The 18,876-nt window shown below is 46.5% G+C and overlaps 1 protein-coding gene across 5 annotated transcripts in view; it reads right to left on the minus strand.

Moving 5' to 3' along the window:
• Window positions 1-13,147, minus strand: part of DENND1A (DENN domain containing 1A) — an 851,690-nt gene extending 838,543 nt beyond the window's left edge. For all 5 annotated transcript variants that reach the window (XM_077283539.1, XM_077283536.1, XM_077283537.1 and 2 more), the window contains exon 1: window positions 12,976-13,147. In XM_077283539.1, coding sequence (XP_077139654.1) covers window positions 12,976-12,992 — 17 coding nt within the window. In that variant the 5' untranslated portion in view covers window positions 12,993-13,147. The remainder of the gene's footprint in view (window positions 1-12,975) is intronic.
• Window positions 13,148-18,876: the final 5,729 nt, after the last annotated feature.

Raw genomic sequence — 18,876 nt, forward strand, 5'->3', positions numbered from 1 at the left:
TATATATATTATACCAGATGTCCTCCCGTATCTGGCAACATGACGTTAGCATCCAATGCTCGAAGTCATGTAAATTGTGAGATAAATGCCAATCCATGGAGGTCCTATTTTCCGTCATATCGCAAGGACGCCTTGTGGGAATGAAATCTGGGGAATTTGCAGACAAATTATCGCCTTGAACTTTTTTGGCCTGTTTCTGAGACCATTCCTGAACATCATATAGTGCAAATCTTTATACCGTTGGGATACAAAGATGGTTTTAGCCTGCAACAAAAGTAATATCCACATGAATACCATGACCCAAGGTTTCGGAGCAGACTATTGGGCATCATAGATTTTCCTTCTTCATATTGTGTACTCCGCTGCCATCACTTCTACATGTTACAGGACTCCCAAGCATCTGCCGCTCATCGGCCCAGGACAAATTCTTCCATTGCTCCATGCTTAGTTGTTCATCACCAGTATGTTCTGCAGTAAACAGTTTGACAGGTCTATGGCTAAACGGCCAAAAACCAATTCAATATGCCCTCCAACCAGGGCTGTGGAGTCGGAGTCGTAGAGTCAGAGTCTATTTTGGTGGAGTCGGAGTTGGTGTTATGGAAATTGAAAAGCTGGAGTCGGAGGTTTGGCTTACCGACTCCACAGCCCTGGTATGAGGGAGTCGGAGGTCTGGCTTACCGACTCCACAGCCCTGGTATGAGGGAGTTGGAGGTTTGGCTTACCGACTCCACAGCCGTACCTCCAACACATTTAAAGAAAAAGTCGTAGTTACTCACCGATAACGGTGTTTCTCAGAGCCCATGACAGCACTACCAGAGAGGGAATCCGCCCTTCAGGGACAGGAAAACCTACAGGATAAAAGGGCGGTACCTCTCTCCTGCCTCAGTTTAGTTTACAGAGCATCAGAGGTCCTCCAGGTTAGTGACAACAAGAAATACACATATTTTTAGCAAAATACTTATGAAGATTACACCGTGTCTAAATCAAACACACACTTCGTATAATAAAGTGCTCACCGCACACGTGGTAAGGGGGGGAATAAGCAGGTGCTGTCATGGGCTCTGAGAAACACCGTTATCGGTGAGTAACTACGACTTTCTCAGTCGCCCATGACAGCACTACCAGAGAGAATTGCAGAGATTATTGCTTTAGGGAGGGACCACAGCCTGCAAGACCCTTCTTCCGAAGGTTAAGTCCGACGAAGAGGCTAAGTCTAAGCGATAGTGCCTAAAGAAGGTTGAAGGTGTTGACAAGGTGGCCGCTTTACAGATTTTATCTATTGGTACCTCCGACCTTTCGGCCCAGGAGGTCGCCATAGCCCTTGTAGAGTGTGCCTTGAGTCCTTCAGGAACTGCGTTTCCCGTGGACGAGTATGCCAAGGCTATCGCATCAGTAACCCAACGAGCTATAGTGCCTTTGGAGGCTTTGAGTCCTTTCCTAGGTCCCTGAAAGCAGACAAAAAGACAGCCTTCCTTCCTACACTGACGGGAGGATTCTAAGTAGTGTATTAGACACCTTCTCACGTCTAAGGTGTGGAATTTTTCCTCTTTTTGATTTTTCGGGTTTGGACAGAAGGAAGGAAGGATTATTTCCTGGGATCTATGGAAATTGGAAGCAACTTTGGGTAGATAAGCAGGGTCTGTTCTCAACACTACCCTATCCTCCATGATTTGTGTGAAGGGAGGGTTCGCAGATAGAGCCTGAAGGTCACTAATCCTACGGGCAGATGTTAGTGCTGTAAGAAGGGCCGTTTTGAGGGATAAGATTTTAAGTGGTATCGAATCTATGGGTTCAAACGGGGGTTCTGTCAGAGATGATAGTACTAAGTTTAAGTCCCAAGATGGAGGGTTTCTGATTTTTATTGGCCTAGACCGTACAGCGGCTTTAATGAACCTTGCTACCCATGGGTTAGTGACAATACTATCATTGTATAACGCCCCTAAGGCTGCTACTTGCACCTTTAAGGTGCTCACCGATAGGCCCATATCCAAGCCTTTCTGTAGGAACTCTAATATTTTGACCACTGGAACCCCATCTTGTAGTTTTACCCCGGAGGTGGACAGAAACTTTTTCCAAGTTTTACCATAGATTTTAGTTGCTATTGTCTTCCTACTTTTTAATAGCGTGGAGACTAAATTATCTGAGAATCCCCTTGCCCTTAGCAGTGACCTTTCAAGTTCCACGCTGTCAAGTGTAGATTTGCCGACTGAGGGTGGAACACCGGCCCCTGTGATAAGAGGTCCGGAAGATCCGGAAGGACCCAGGGATCTGTGACCGATAGGATTCTCAGCCAGGAAAACCAGGCCCTTTTGGGCCAGAAGGGGGCTATTAGAATAATTCTCGCCCCGTCCTGTCTTATCTTCCATAGGACTGCTGGTATAAGTATATAAGGGGGAAAGGCATATGTCAGACCGTGAGTCCAGGGAATCGAGAATGCATCCAGTGCTCGGGGGTTCCCTCTGTGGTTTAGAGAACAAAACTGTTTTACTTTTCTGTTCTCTATACTGGCGAAGAGGTCTATTACTGGTACCCCCCAGATTTTTGTGATCTGATCGAAGACCCTTTGGTTCAGAGCCCATTCCCCCTGTTTCAGCTGGGTACGGCTTAGGAAGTCTGCCTTTTTGTTCACTACGCCTCTTATGTGTAGCGCCGAGAGGGATAGGAAGTGATGTTCGGCTAAGGTGAAGATCTGGGAAGTAGTTTCCATCAGGGCTTGGGATCTGGTCCCCCCCTGGTGGTTCAGGTAGGCCACTACTACTTGATTGTCCGAGAAAACCCGGACATGTTGTCCCCGTAGTTTGGGAAAAAAAACTGACAGAGCATGGCTCACTGCGCAAAGTTCTTTTTGATTTGAGGATACCTGGTATTCTCGATCTGTCCAGACCCCCTGAGTAACACTGTTTCCCAGGTGAGCTCCCCACCCCGTGGGACTGGCATCCGTGGTAACTACTCGATGTACATCTATCACCCACGGAACCCCCTTTGATAGATTGTTGGAATCTAGCCACCAGTCTAGGGAACGAATAGTGTCCGAACTTAGAGTCATGCGACCTTCCAGGCGTCCCCTCAGTGTAACCTGATTTTTCAGGACATCCCACTGGAGGTCTCTCGTGTGGATCTGAGCCCACTGTACTGCCGGGAGACAAGCAGAAAGGGACCCCAGCAGTGACATCGCTCCTCTTAAGGTCATATGAGGGTTTGAGCGAGCTCCGGACACAATGCTTAAGATTTTTTGTTTTTTCTGGTCTGGAAGGCGACATTCCTGTAAAACTGAGTCCAGAGTTAGGCCCAGAAACTCTTGCACCATGGTCGGTTCTAGTTTTGACTTCTGGAGTTTTAGGAGCCAACCTAATTCTGTTAGAGTTTTTATCACTCTGCTGCACTGTTGGCGACAATGTTGGGCTGAGTTGCTGACAATCAGGAAGTCGTCTAGGTATGGTATTATAATAACATTTTCCTCCCTTATGTGGGCCATCATTTCTGCTACCACCTTGGTAAAAACACGGGGCGCTACCGAAATGCCAAACGGGAGGGCCTTGTACTGGTATTCTTTCACTACTCCCTCCATGACTACTGCTAGTCTGAGGTATTTCCGTGAGTTTTTGTGGATGGGGACGTGATAGTACGCGTCGCTGAGATCCAACACTACCATGAAACAATTTGGAAACAGGTTTTTTATTGTAGATCTTATCGATTCCATTTTGAATGTTTGATTCTTTACGTAACCGTTTAATCTCCGTAGATTTATTATTGTGCGGAAGGAACCGTCCGGCTTTGGAATCAGAAACAGTGGGGAAAAGAATCCTTTCCCTCTTTCCAGTAATGGAACTTCTCGGATCACATCTTTGGTTATGAGTTTTGAGATTTCTAGTTCCAAGGCCTGTTGTTGTCGCCATGAAGGTTTCAATGGAGTGACCACATAGTGTTGGGGAGGAAGGGTGGTAAAGTTTATTTGAAGTCCCATTTTTATTAGGTTTAAAATCCAAGTACTGGAAGAGATTTTTTTCCCAGGCCGGAAGGTATTGAGACAGTCTCCCTCCCACCCTGGGGAAGGTGTCACTTAGGGTTTTTTTTTATTTCTGGGGGAGTTGCCAAAGAGGAAGCCCCTGTCTCTATTTCTCCCCTCGTCCCACCTGTTCTGTTCTCTAGGGGGGCGTCTGCGGAAAAATATCCTGTTCCGAAAGGGCCGCCTAACGTATGGTGCGGCCAGGTTAGGGAATCCCTTCTTCTTATCCCCTGCTTTTTGTAAAATGTCATCTAGGGTTTCCCCAAACAGAAATTTTCCCTCACATTGGATTGAACAAAGTTTTTGTTTTGTCTGTAGATCGCCTGGCCAGTTTTTCAGCCACAGCGTTCTACGAGCTGCATTGGACAGAGCTGCCGATTTTGAAGTCAGTTTGATAGAGTCCGCCGAAGAGTCAGCCAAGAAGGCTGCCGCCCCCCTAATCATGGGAATTGATTCGATGACTTTTTGTCGGGATACTCCATCCCTTAACTGTTTCTCCAGATTGTCTATCCAAATCATTAGAGATCTGGAAGTACATGCGGCCGCTATGGCGGGTCTTAAACATCCCCCTGCTGACTCCCAGGCCCCTTTTAGGAAGGTGTCAGCTCTTCTATCAAGGGGGTCTTTTAGCGTACCCATGTCCTCAAAGGGCAGCGCAAATTTCTTTGACGCTTTAGCTACTGCCACGTCAAGTTTAGGGGCTTTGTCCCATGCTGTAGAATCATCTTCCGCAAAAGGATATTTCCTTTTAAGGGAGGGTACAGATGAGTTTTTTCTTTCTGGCTTCTCCCAGTCCTTTTTAATCAGGGCCTGCACGTTTTCGTTAAGTGGGAAAACTCTGCGTTTTTTCTGGCCCAGGCCGCCAAACATAATGTCCTGTACCGTTTTGTCAGGACGTGGGTCTAGGACCCCCATTGTAGATCTTACAGTCTTTACAAGGGCATCTACTTCATCTAAGGGGAAGCAGTGGCGGCCTCCACTCTCCGAGTCTGAGGAGGAGAAGGAACCTTCCTTGTCTGACACATCCTCATCAGAGCTAGAAGGATCGGAGTGAGAAAGGCGGACAGGTGTTCTCTCCTTAACCCCCTCCCCTTTAAGGGATTTAAACGCTGTTTCTACCTCTGATCTTATTACTGAACGTAATTCAGAGGCAAAACTAGGGGTTTCCTCACAAAGGACTTGTCCTATACAGGAACCGCATAATTTTTTATCCCAGTTCTGTAACAGGGGTTCTCCACATAAGGGACAGTCTCTATGTTTAGTTTTCTCCATTTTTTTTCTTGCCTAAAAAATAAACGGAAAAGGGGACCCTAATTACTTGGTGAACTTTCACGAAGATCACTCACCCATCTTGCGCAGCTACAAGTACCAGTTCTGGAGGAGGCACGGGATCTTGTATGAGAGCCGAAGTAGAAGGTGTCGGCTGCCTGGACAAATTGGAGGCTTTACTCTGCGGCGTGGAATGGCTCCTGGAGCGGGTACTTCGGGTGCCTGCAGAGGTCCTTCTCTTTGTCTCGCCCGACTTGCGCTGGTGGTGACGCTGCTGTTGCTGTGGCGGTGGCTGTAAGGGCTGCGCCGGCTGGAGCTGCTGATCGCTGTCCGCCATACTGGGACTGCATGCAGCAAAGGGCGCTCTCACAGCGGTGTTTTAAATAGCCCGCCGATCACCCCTCCTCCAGGCTGCGTTGCAGGGAAGCGCTGGTCCCCAGTGCGCATGCGCGCTCCCCGGGACCCGGAAGTAGACAGCGTCTATATCCGATGCGGCGGCCATCTTGGTGCTCTCACACACCAGGCTGTCGCTCCGGACCAGGCCTCTCTGCAGAGGCACGCCGGGTCCCTGAAGCCCCTACCCCAATCCGGGGAGGCAGCCGCGCTCCCCCCCGCACGCTCTGCAGCCCCATCGGACCCAGAAGCGGCGGCATCGGACACCGAGCCAGCGGTGACAGGGGCCTCCCCGCCGTCATACCTCCACTGGTCGGCTCCGGATACAGGTACCGATCCTGAGGGTTCCCCTGTCAGGGACAGGAAACAAAACTGAGGCAGGAGAGAGGTACCGCCCTTTTATCCTGTAGGTTTTCCTGTCCCTGAAGGGTGGATTCCCTCTCTGGTAGTGCTGTCATGGGCGACTGAGAAAAATCAATGAGCCTTAGATGTTCATGACTCTGTTGTTGGTTCTTCAGTTATCATTCTTTGGACCAGTTTTGCATTTCCTACAAAATCTGGCATTTTGGCCATGTTATGACTCATCTAGCAATTACATTTTGGCCATCGACAAGGTCAGACAGGTCCTAAGTCTTTGTAATTTTTTTTGCTTCCAACACATCAACTTCAAGAACTGCTTATTTGCTGCCTTAAAGGGAACCTGTCACCCCCAAAAATCGATGGTGAGGTAAGCTCACCGTCATCAGGGGCTTATCTACAGCATTATGTAATGCTGTAGATAAGCCGCCGATGTTACCTGAAAGAGGAGAAAAAGACGTTAGATTATACTCACCCAGGGGCGGTGCCGCTCCGATGGGTGTCTCAGGTCCGGTACAGCGCCTCCCATCTTAATTTCATGACGTCCTCTTCTGGTCTTCACGCCGCGGCTCCGGCGCAGGCGTACTTTGTCTGCCCTGTTGAGGGCAGAGCAAAAGTACTGCAGTGCGCAGGCGCCGGAAAGGTCAGAGAGGCCCGGCGCCTGTGCACTGCAGTACTTTGCTCTGCCCTCAACAGGTCAGACAAAGTACGCCTGCGCCGGAGCCGTGGCGTGAAGACCAGAAGACGACGTCATGGAATGAAGATAGGAGACGCCGGAGCGAACCTGAGACACCCATCGGACCGGACCGCAGCGGGACCGCCCCTGGGTGAGAATAATCTAACGTCTTTTTCTCCTCTTTCAGGTAACATCGGGGCTTATCTACAGCATTACAGAATGCGGTAGCTAAGCCCCTGATGACGGTGAGCTTACCTCACTATCGATTTTGGGGGTGACAGGTTCCCTTTAATATATCCCTTGATGCAATTTTCAGAAGATAATCAGTGTTACTCACTGCACCTCCATTAGAAAGGTCGCAGCAACAGGCGTTCACTCTTTCGTTGATTATATTAAGAGCTGATGAAGCCCCTGATGAAGCCGCAATGGTGAAACTCGAGCTGAGCAAGAGGCAATCTTGTGGATTCATATATAAACAACTATATGCTGATTTTTTTAATATTCTGTTTTGTGACAACAATGAAAAAAAAAGTGATTATATAGCAGTGATCTGTGCTAAAGACAGATGAACGTGTGTTGTGCAGGATCCTTCTTTTGCATTTTGTATTGGGGATTGCGGCATGGTTATCCACCCATCTTTCCAGGAAAGGAACCAGGCTTAGCGCATGAGAAAACCTCTCTCTTCCACATTTAACTTTAGACTTGTCTGGGAACAACAAGAGGTGAATATATGTTAACGACCAGACATATGAGGTCACGTTGTTGTGGTTGGATGGCTTTTATGATTTTTGATTAAAAAAAATGTTAAAGGGAACCTGTCACCTGAATTTGGCAGGCCCTTTTTTCAGTCCGATGGGCGGTGTTTTCGGGTCTTTTATTCACCCCTTCCTTTCCCGCTGGCCGCAATATTGTCTTTAAGTTGATTCGCTTTCCTCCGTAGAACACGCGCAGTATGCTTTGCCCAACTGCGGGCAAAGCCGAAAAGCATTAGTGCGCATGCCCCGGCGCACTATGTCCCGGAAGTATTTCGCTGTGTTCCGGGACATAGTGCGCCGGTGCATGCGCACTAATGCTAGATTGCCTTGCACAGGTGTGTTCTACGGAGGAAAGCGAATCAACTTCAAGACAATATTGCGGCCAGCGGGAAAGGAAGGGGTGAATAAAAGACCCGAAAACACCACCCATAGGACCGAAAAAAGGGCCCGCCAAATTCAGGTGACAGGTTCCCTTTAATTAAGAAAATTTTGTTTTTTGGGACTGCTACACAACACAAAGGAGACAACAATACTGACTACTATCAAGTACAACAGAGACTAGTTTGAGATGGACGACGATGAACTGGAAGTTGTAATGGACTTCAATGATCACTCAAGATGCAGAAACAAAATCGGAAGTCAATAGGAAAATAGCTATGGCGAAATCAAGAATGAAGTCTCAGGAACACTTCACTGGTGATGAAGACACGGATCGTATATAGCCTGGTCTTTTCTGGAGTAAAATATGGATGCAAAACCTGGACGTTAAAGAAACAAGACAGGAGAAGAAGCAACAGCTTCGAAATGTGGTGCTGGAGAAGGCTGTTATCAATACCATGGATGGTAAGAAGAACAACAAATCAATTTTGGAACAAATCAAGCCAGAGATGTCAGTCGAAGTAAGGATCACCATGCAACGACTTGCCTACTTTGGACACATCAAGCAAAGAGAGCAATCACTGGAGAAGGACATCATGGTCAAAAGAATAGAAGGAAGAAGGCGAAGATAAAGACAGCAACCCAATGGCTTGATAGAATGAAGATAACATCAGCTAAGACACGGGTGGACATACAGTCATTGCTTAAAAGTGTTGGCACCCTTGAAATTTTTTCATAAAATTAATTATTTCTCCCAGAAAATGATTGCAATTACACATGTTTTGTTATACACGTATATTTCCTTTGTGTGTATTGGTACAACACAAAAATACAGATGGAAAAAAGGCAAATTGGACAAAATTTCACACAAAAACTCCAAGATGGGCTGGACAAAATTGTTGGCACCTTTCCAAAAATGTTGGTGGAAATAAAAAAACAAAAAAAAACCCACAACCACCTTGTTTCAAGCATGTGATGCTCATTCAAACTCACCTGTGACAAGTAACAGGTGTGGGCAATATGAAAATCACACCTGAAATCAGATAAAAAGGGGAGAAGTTGACTCTCTCTTTGCATTGTGTGTCTGTGTGTGCCACACTAAGAACGGAGAACAGAAAGAGGAGAAAAGAATTGTCTGAGAACCAAAATTATTGAACAATATCAACAATCTCAAGGTTACAAATTCATCTCTAGAGATCTTAATGTTCCCCATGGTCACTGTAGCTAATCTCCATGGATGTGGACAGCAGAAAAAAATTGATGAAAGGTTGCAACACATGATAATCTGGATGTTGTATGAGCAGCCCCAATCAAGTTCCAAGAAAGCTGTCTTGCTGGCTCAGGGTGCATTAGCGTCAGCGCAAACTCTCCACCGACATTTGAATGAAATGAAACGCTATGGAAGACACAGGAGGACCCAACTGCTGACACAGACATAAAAAGCTAGACTGCAGTTTGCCAAAAATGTAAGCAAGTAAGCCAAATTATTTCTGGGAAAGCTTCTTGTGGACAAATGGGACCAAGATAGAACTTTTTGGTAAAGCACATCATTTTACAGTTTACCGAAAATGGAATAAGGTCTACAAAGAAAACACAGTACCTACAGTAAAATATGATGGATGTGCAAAGATGTTTTGGGGTTGTTTCGCTGTCTCTGGCATTGGGTGCCTTGACTGTGTCCAGTGTCAAAAAGTTGGGTTGCATCATGGGTCATTGAGCATGACAATGTCCCCAAACATACTTCAAGAAGCACCCAGAAATGGATGGAAACAAAGTGCTGGAGAGTTCTGAAGTGGCAGCAATGAGTCCGTATCTAAATCCCATTCAACACCCGTGGAGAGATCTTAAAATTGCTGCTGGGAGAAGTCACCTTCAAATATGAGAGACCTGGAGCAGTTTCCAAAAGAATAGAGGTACAAAATTCCAGTTGAAGGGTGTAAGGAGCTTGTTGATGGTTATTGGAAGCGATTGATTGCAGTTATTTGTTCCAAAGGGTGTGCAACCAAATATTAAGATGAGGGCGCCAACAATTTTGTCCAGCCCATTTTTGGTGTTTTGTGTGAAATTATGTCCAATTTGCCTTGTACTTTTGTGTTGTTCCAATAAACACAAAGGTAATAAAAATGTGTATAACAAAACATGTGTAATTGCAAAAATTTTCTGGGAGAAATACTTCATTTTCTGGAACAATTTCAAGGGTGCCAACATTTTCAGCCATGACTGTATCTAGGATTCCACAAGATAGATCTTCCTATGTATTTGGGTACCTGCACATTAATTTAATTAATAAAAAGCTTGTGGGACCCATTTTGTGTTCTATGACCAAGTCTCAGTCAATAACGCAGGGATTAAACGCAAGTGACATCAGTCAATTATTAGACTACGTTCCACTGTTGAGTATTTAGTGAAGTTTAGGACCTTCTGCACCTATTAGGTAAATTAGATTACTTGCTTTTTTTCCATGCATTTTTATCATGTTTTTGATGCTGCAGTTTTTATCTTTTTGCCATTTTGTGTTTGCTTTATTTTTTATTGCTCCTGATATTTGCCTTTGTCAAAACTTTATTGATAGTCAAGTGTGGACTACATGCGTACTTAGTGCGTTTCCACACTGCACATGAACGATTATCTAACACAAGTCTAAGGGGAAAATCTGCACATCAAACTCCACCTACCCGCAAGAGAAATTGACATGTGATGGATTTCAATCACGCACCACAAGTCAGTATCGGTGCTTAAAAAAAAAAGCACAACAGGCACGATATTTCTATAAGGCTGTGTGCACACCTTCCGGATTTTTCACGTGTTTTTTTCGCGTTTTTTCACAATAAAACCGTGAAAAAAAACGCATCCGTTAAGCATCCTATTAAATAGAATGCAATCCACAATTTTTGTGCATATGTTGCGTTTTTTTCCGCGAATAAAACGCATTGCGGAAAAAAACGCAGCATGTTCATTAATTTTGTGGATTTCCCGCTATTTAATGCATCGGGAAGCTCCAGAAAAAAACGTGAAAAATCCGCACAAAAAACGTGCAAAAAACACGTGCGGAAAAAGTCCGGTTTTGTTCAGGAAATTTCGGCAAATAATCCTGACATGTGCACATAGCCTAAATCCCATCACTTTGCCGGAAATCTAAAATGCTGACTTTTTTGTGCATCGAAAAAATACACAGGATCAAAAACTCACCATGGGAAGAGGTTGTCTGGTCTTAAACTACAAGTCTGCAGTCACTCTATGTAACTGCAGACTTGTGAATCAAGAAAAAAAAGTTTAGGACTGCAGAGGTGAAAAATTAGTGGTTAACATACAGAAAGAAAATCATAAAAGAATAATTTTATTAGATATGCATTAAAATTTAAGGACTCAACAGATATAAATAATTGGCAATATATTTACAAAATTTATAAACTATACCAGAACAGCCAGGCAAATGGAAGGCATTAAATTACCCTCAATCCTCGGTGTATAACTACCTTTCCCCTGTGATTGAAACCCTATTGATAATGACGCCCCAGCTCCTCGGCGCCTGTCCCTATAAATTGCCCTAAGTAAATCAGAGATAATCATATAATAATGGGCAATCTAAATAGTGTACAATTTTTAATGCATATCTAATAAAATTACTCTTTTAGATTGTTTTTTCTATATGTTATCCGCAGACTTGTGAATCCTCACATCGCGCGCTGTCAGGATCCTCCAGTGTCGGCACTGGGACCAGCAGTCATATGGCCGCAGGTATGTGATACATGTCCTCCTGGCCATATTTCTACTGGACGGGCAAGGCAGGGGCACTGAGCCAGGCCAGACACGTCTAGTATGAATGTGGCCGGGAGTAAGTACATCAGATACTTGATGTCATATGACCGCCGCTCCCAGTGCCGACACCGGAGGATCCTGACAGCATGTGATGTGAGGATTCCCAAGTCACCAGTCACACAGACTGGTTTAAAACTGGACAACTCCTTTAACCTAAGGGTTTTTTTTAAGTTCTCTCTTCCTGGTTTTGCTCACGTCACCTGTCAGTGGAGTAATGTTATGGCTGATGGGTGTATGCAGCAGTAAGACCAAGAGCAGAGCCCCCTCCCTCCAGAGTTAGGGAAACTGACACCGACAAGAACCTTAGGCCACAGCTGTACAACCTGTACGGTCACGTCTAGCCCCTAGATTCATGCAGCTTTCTTTCCTCTACATGGATGGCGCCGCTGCTACACAAGTCATTGGTGGGGATTTATCACATAGAGTGCAAGGGGTGGAAATTGAAGCAACCTATCAGATTGCAGCTCTTATTACCAAGACGTCTTAAGGGCAATGAAAGCAGCATCCTGATTGGTTGCTAGTGATTAATTGTTCCATTTTACCTTTGCAACGATATTAATGTCAATTTTATACAATTGTGACAGAAATGAGCCGGAGTGACGTGTGCATGTTGCCATGATGCTACTGAGATACTACAGACTAGTTACATAGACCATGAATGGCGCGGAGACCGCACACATGCACCACTCAGGACAGGGCTGTGATCTTGGGATCGCGGGGGGTCCCCAAACACTGGACATCAAGAGATCTGCACGTCATCCTGTGAATAGGGGAAAACTTGATTTCTTGTGGGGGGGAAATAACTTGTTGCCATAGAAACCAATCCCATCGCAGCTCTCATTTCCCCCAGAGGGCTTGATAAATGAAAGCTGCTCTATGGTTGGTTGCTACGGGAAACAAGACTTGTTCTTTTTTTTTTCTTTTAGACATTTTGATAAATCTGCCCGCAGTTACCATGGCAACTTGACGACAGCGCTCCCTTTTTTTCCTGAGGTAAAATGAAAACGACGGCCTGACTGGTTGCCAAGGGCAATGCCTCCATTTTGTTATTCTTTGCGAAACTTACACGCCAACGTCTTAAGCTCAGCGAATAAGAAAAGGCGCAAAACGTCCCAACAAGTCGCTAACTTACGTTTCTTATCGCCATATATGGAGAGTGACAGAGAAGAGCAGACGAGGCCCATGCTATATACTGCACCCCAGTCCCCAAAACCAAGGCAGTGTTACATGGAGAGCAGAAACATGGCACATGTGGGAATAAACATGTCAGCAGCCAGGAGGAGCAGCACAGAGCACACTGCACCCCGGCCCTGCACACTCACCTCACCCTGGAGCCCATCCTCTCCGCTGTCCGGCTCTGCCTCCTCTCACACACACAGGGACATGGCAGATGCCGGATCCAGGGGACTGAAGGACCTGACAAGGATGGGAGATGCCAGATCCCAGCAGCTACAGGACCTGCGTGACGTCACGACCATGTGATGAGTCACGTGTGTGGGAGGAGTCAGGCGCAGGAGTGTGCTGCTGACTACAGTGACCACCACCAGAGCTACAGGAGCCAGAAGTGGAGAAGAGTCAGTGCGAGAGTGTGCGGCAACAGCTGAGCGTGTGACTGAGCCTCAGCCAAGGGCGACTGCCTGACACACACAATACACGGCTCTCTATACCGTATACACACAGTAATGCACGGCTCTGCACCGTATACAGACAGTAATACACGGCTCTGCACCATATACAGACAGTAATACACGGCTCTGCACCGTATACAGACAGTAATACACGGCTCTGCACCGTATACAGTAATGCACGGCTCTGCACCGTATACAGTAATGCACGGCTCTGCACCGTATACAGACAGTAATACACGGCTCTGCACCGTATACAGACAGTAATACACGGCTCTGCACCGTATACAGTAATGCACGGCTCTGCACCGTATACAGACAGTAATACACGGCTCTGCACCGTATACAGACAGTAATACACGGCTCTGCACCGTATACAGACAGTAATACACGGCTCTGCACCGTATACAGTAATGCACGGCTCTGCACCGTATACAGACAGTAATACACGGCTCTGCACCATATACAGACAGTAATACACGGCTCTGCACCGTATACAGTAATGCACGGCTCTGCACCGTATACAGACAGTAATACACGGCTCTGCACCGTATACAGACAGTAATACACGGCTCTGCACCGTATACAGTAATGCACGGCTCTGCACCGTATACAGACAGTAATACACGGCTCTGCACCGTATACAGACAGTAATACACGGCTCTGCACCGTATACAGACAGTAATACACGGCTCTGCACCGTATACAGTAATGCACGGCTCTGCACCGTATACAGACAGTAATACACGGCTCTGCACCGTATACAGACAGTAATACACGGCTCTGCACCGTATACAGTAATGCACGGCTCTGCACCGTATACAGACAGTAATACACGGCTCTGCACCGTATACAGACAGTAATACACGGCTCTGCACCGTATACAGACAGTAATACACAGCTCTGCACCGTATACACACAGTAATACACGGCTCTGCACCATATACAATAATACACGGCTCTGTACCGTATACAGACAGTAATACACGGCTCTGCACCATATACAGACAGTAATACACGGCTCTGCACCGTATACAGTAATGCACGGCTCTGCACCGTATACAGACAGTAATACACGGCTCTGCACCATATACAGACAGTAATACACGGCTCTGCACCGTATACAGACAGTAATACACGGCTCTGCACCGTATACAGACAGTAATACACAGCTCTGCACCATATACAGACAGTAATACACGGCTCTGCACCGTATACAGACACTAATACACAGCTCTGCACCGTATACAGACAGTAATACACAGCTCTGCACCGTATACAGACAGTAATACACGGCTCTGCACCGTATACAGACAGTAATACACGGCTCTGCACCGTATACAGTAATGCACGGCTCTGCACCGTATACAGACAGTAATACACGGCTCTGCACCATATACAGACAGTAATACACGGCTCTGCACCGTATACAGACAGTAATACACGGCTCTGCACCGTATACAGACAGTAATACACAGCTCTGCACCATATACAGACAGTAATACACGGCTCTGCACCGTATACAGACAGTAATACACAGCTCTGCACCGTATACACACAGTAATACACGGCTCTGCACCATATACAATAATACACGGCTCTGTACCGTATACAGACAGTAATACACGGCTCTGCACCATATACAGACAGTAATACACGGCTCTGCACCATATACAGACAGTAATACACAGCTCTGCACCATACACAGACAGTAATACACGGCTCTGCACCGTATACAGACAGTAATACACGGCTCTGCACCATATACAGACAGTAATACACGGCTCTGCACCATATACAGACAGTAATACACGGCTCTGCACCTTATACAGACAGTAATACACAGCTCTGCACCATACACAGACAGTAATACACAGCTCTGCACCGTATACAGACAGTAATACACGGCTCTGCACCATACACAGACAGTAATACACGGCTCTGCACCATATACAGACAGTAATACACGGCTCTGCACCATATACAGACAGTAATACACGGCTCTGCACCATATACAGACAGTAATACACAGCTCTGCACCATATACAGACAGTAATACACGGCTCTGCACCATACACAGACAGTAATACACGGCTCTGCACCGTATACAGACAGTAATACACGGCTCTGCACCATATACAGACAGTAATACACAGCTCTGCACCGTATACAGACAGTAATACACGGCTCTGCACCGTATACAGACAGTAATACACGGCTCTGCACCATATACAGACAGTAATACACAGCTCTGCACCGTATACACACAGTAATACACGGCTCTGCACCATATACAATAATACACAGCTCTGCACCGTATACAGACAGTAATACACAGCTCTGCACCATATACAGACAGTAATACACGGCTCTGCACCGTATACAGACAGTAATACACGGCTCTGCACCGTATACAGACAGTAATACACGGCTCTGCACCGTATACAGACAGTAATACACGGCTCTGCACCGTATACAGAGAGTAATACACGGCTCTGCACCGTATACAGAGAGTAATACATGGCTTCTTATATATTGAAAGATAGGGCGTTTCTGAACCCGGCGATACCATATATGTGTATTTTTTTTATTGATTTTTTTTTTTTAATGGGGGGTGATTTTAACTTTTATTTTTTTATATTTTAAAAACATTTTTTGTTAGGCCTCTTGCACACTTCCGTCTTTCAGCTCCCATCACAATCCGTCGATTTTTGAGAATGCAGGATCCTGCATTCTCTCATAGACTTGTATTAGCGACGGATTGTGATGGATGGCCATCCGTTTCATCCGTCGTGCACTGGATCCTGCGTTAAAAAAACGCAGCATCAATAGTAACAAGATATAATGTTAAAAATAATTTAAAAAATGAAAAATCGCAATATTCTCACCTGCCGGCGTCCCGTGCAGCATCGCTGCGCGGGACGCCGGTAGGTGAGAATACTGCGATTTATTTTTTTTAACCTGGTTTGTGTATGCATTTTTTTGCAGCGGAAAACCGCTGCGAAGACACATACACAACAAGTGCACATAGCCTCGACGGGTCCGTCAGAAAGACAGGCCCAGTGCAACCGTTTTTTACAATCTGCACAGGATCCGTCTTTTCAACATTTTGATGGATCCTGTGCAGATTGTAAAAACGGAAGTGTGAAAGAAGCCTTACGTTTTACTTGCTTTAATAGTCTCTATGGGAGACTAGAAGCTGCGATCTTCCCATCGCTTGTGCTATACCTAAAATACTCACTATGAGCGCTGACCGCTGGGCAAACAGAACAATCCCACCATGGCTGGAATTGTTTGGTTACATGGGCGCATATAAAAGATCACTGCGTCTCCACGTATTTCCAGTATGACATGGTGTCAGAGCTCCCAGGGTCACATGGGCGCATATAAAAGATCACTGTCTCCACGTATTTCCAGTATGACAGGGTCCCAGGGTCGCTACTCCATCTGTGGATGCACGCACAGAGAAGAGGTAACGACAAGCATAGGGAGATGACCAAGAACTGTCCATAGGGTCCATACAAGGTCCAAAGCCAGTTGACACGAGAGTCACCACCTGGCTTATCTGACCATCTCCATGGAACCAGGCGACCAGCGGGTCCCAAATCTGGCTTTCTCCAAACATATCCATGGTTCGGAGATGGAGATGGTCACTGGATCAGATCTGTGTCCTTCCAACCAGAGCCGAAAACCCCTAGGTTGTATCCTATAGAATCCTAGATCAGTGTCCCTCGTGATGGTGCCATGATGAATTGGCTGCAGTCCTTTCTCTTGTCTGTTGGGTGGTTTGAATGTCTGGCTGGTAGCTCTGTCTAAGGGTACCGTCTCACAGTGGCACTTTTGTCGCTACGATGGTACGATCCGTGACGTTCCAGCGATATCCATACGATATCGCAGTGTCTGACACGCAGCAGCGATCAGGGACCCTGCTGAGAATCGTACGTCGTAGCAGATCATTTGAAACTTTCTTTTGTCGCTGGATCTCCCGCTGTCATCGCTGGATCGTTGTGTGTGACAGCGATCCAGCGATGCGTTCGCTTGTAACCAAGGTAAACATCGGGTTACTAAGCGCAGGGCCGCGCTTAGTAACCCGATGTTTACCGTGGTTACCAGCGTAAAAGTAAAAAAAAAAAAAACGTACATACTCACATTTCGGTGTCCTTCAGGTCACTTGCAGTCTGCTTCCCGCTCTGACTGACTGCCGGCCAGAAAGTGAGAGCAGATCACAGCGGCGACGTCACCGCTGTGATCTGCTTTCACTTTACGGCGGCACTCAGTCAGTGCGGGAAGCAGACGGCAAGGGACCTGAAGGACACCGAAATGTGAGTATGTACGGTTTGGTTTTTTTTACTTTTACGCTGGTAACCACGGTAAACATTGGGTTACTAAGCGCGGCCCTGCGCTTAGTAACCCGATGTTTACCCTGGTTACCCGGGACCTCGGCATCGTTGGTCGCTGGAGAGCGGTCTGTGTGACAGCTCCCCAGCGACCACACAACGACTTTCCAACGATCACGGCCAGGTCGTATCGCTGGTCGTGATCATTGGAAAGTCGCAGAGTGTGACAGTACCCTTACTTCAGACTCCAGGATGTGATCTCTGAGTCTTTTTATGCCCAAGGCATGTCAGCTATTTTTAGAATTACCCAGGGTCTTTCAGTCCAACATCAAGATAAGGTAAACAATGGTGATGGGATTAAGTAGCACTATTAGCATATAAGCATACATCAATAAATAAAGCTTAACACACTCAATGTACAGTCACTATTAGGGTACCGTTACACTAAACGATTTACCAACGATCACGACCAGCGATACGACCTGGCCGTGATTGTTGGTAAGTCGTTGTGTGGTCGCTGGGGAGCTGTCACACAGACAGCTCTCCAGCGACCAACGATGCCGAAGTCCCCGGGTAACCAGGGTAAACATCGGGTTACTAAGCGCAGGGCCGCGCTTAGTAACCCGATGTTTACCCTGGTTACCATTGTAAATGTAAAAAAAACAAAACAGTACATACTTACATTCCGGTGTCTGCCACGTCCCTCGCCGGCGGCTTCCCGCACTGACTGTGTCAGTGCCGGCCGTAAAGCACAGCGGTGACGTCACCGCTGTGCTCTGCTTTTACTTTACAGCCAGCGCTCACAGTCAGTGCGGGAAGCTGACGGCGAGGGACGTGGCAGACACCGGAATGTAAGTATGTAGTGTTTTGTTTTTTTTTACATTTACAATGGTAACCAGGGTAAACATCGGGTTACTAAGCGTGGCCCTGCACTTAGTAACCCAATATTTACCCTGGTTACAAGCGAACACATCGCTGGATCGGTGTCACACACACCGATCCAGCGATGACAGCGGGTGATCCAGCGACGAAAGAAAGTTTCAAACGATCTGCTACGACTTACGATTCTCAGCGGGGTCCCTGATCGCAGTAGCGTGTCAGACACAGCGAGATCGTATGTATATCGCTGTAATGTCACGGATCGTGCCGTCGTAGCGACCAAAGTGCCACTGTGAGACGGTACCCTTACAGACTAAAGGTACCGTCACATTAAGTGACGCTGCAGCGATATAGACAACGAGCCGATCGCTGCAGCGTCGCT

This window comes from Ranitomeya variabilis, chromosome 2, assembly GCF_051348905.1.
Source record: "Ranitomeya variabilis isolate aRanVar5 chromosome 2, aRanVar5.hap1, whole genome shotgun sequence".
Taxonomy (NCBI): Eukaryota; Metazoa; Chordata; class Amphibia; order Anura; family Dendrobatidae; genus Ranitomeya; species Ranitomeya variabilis.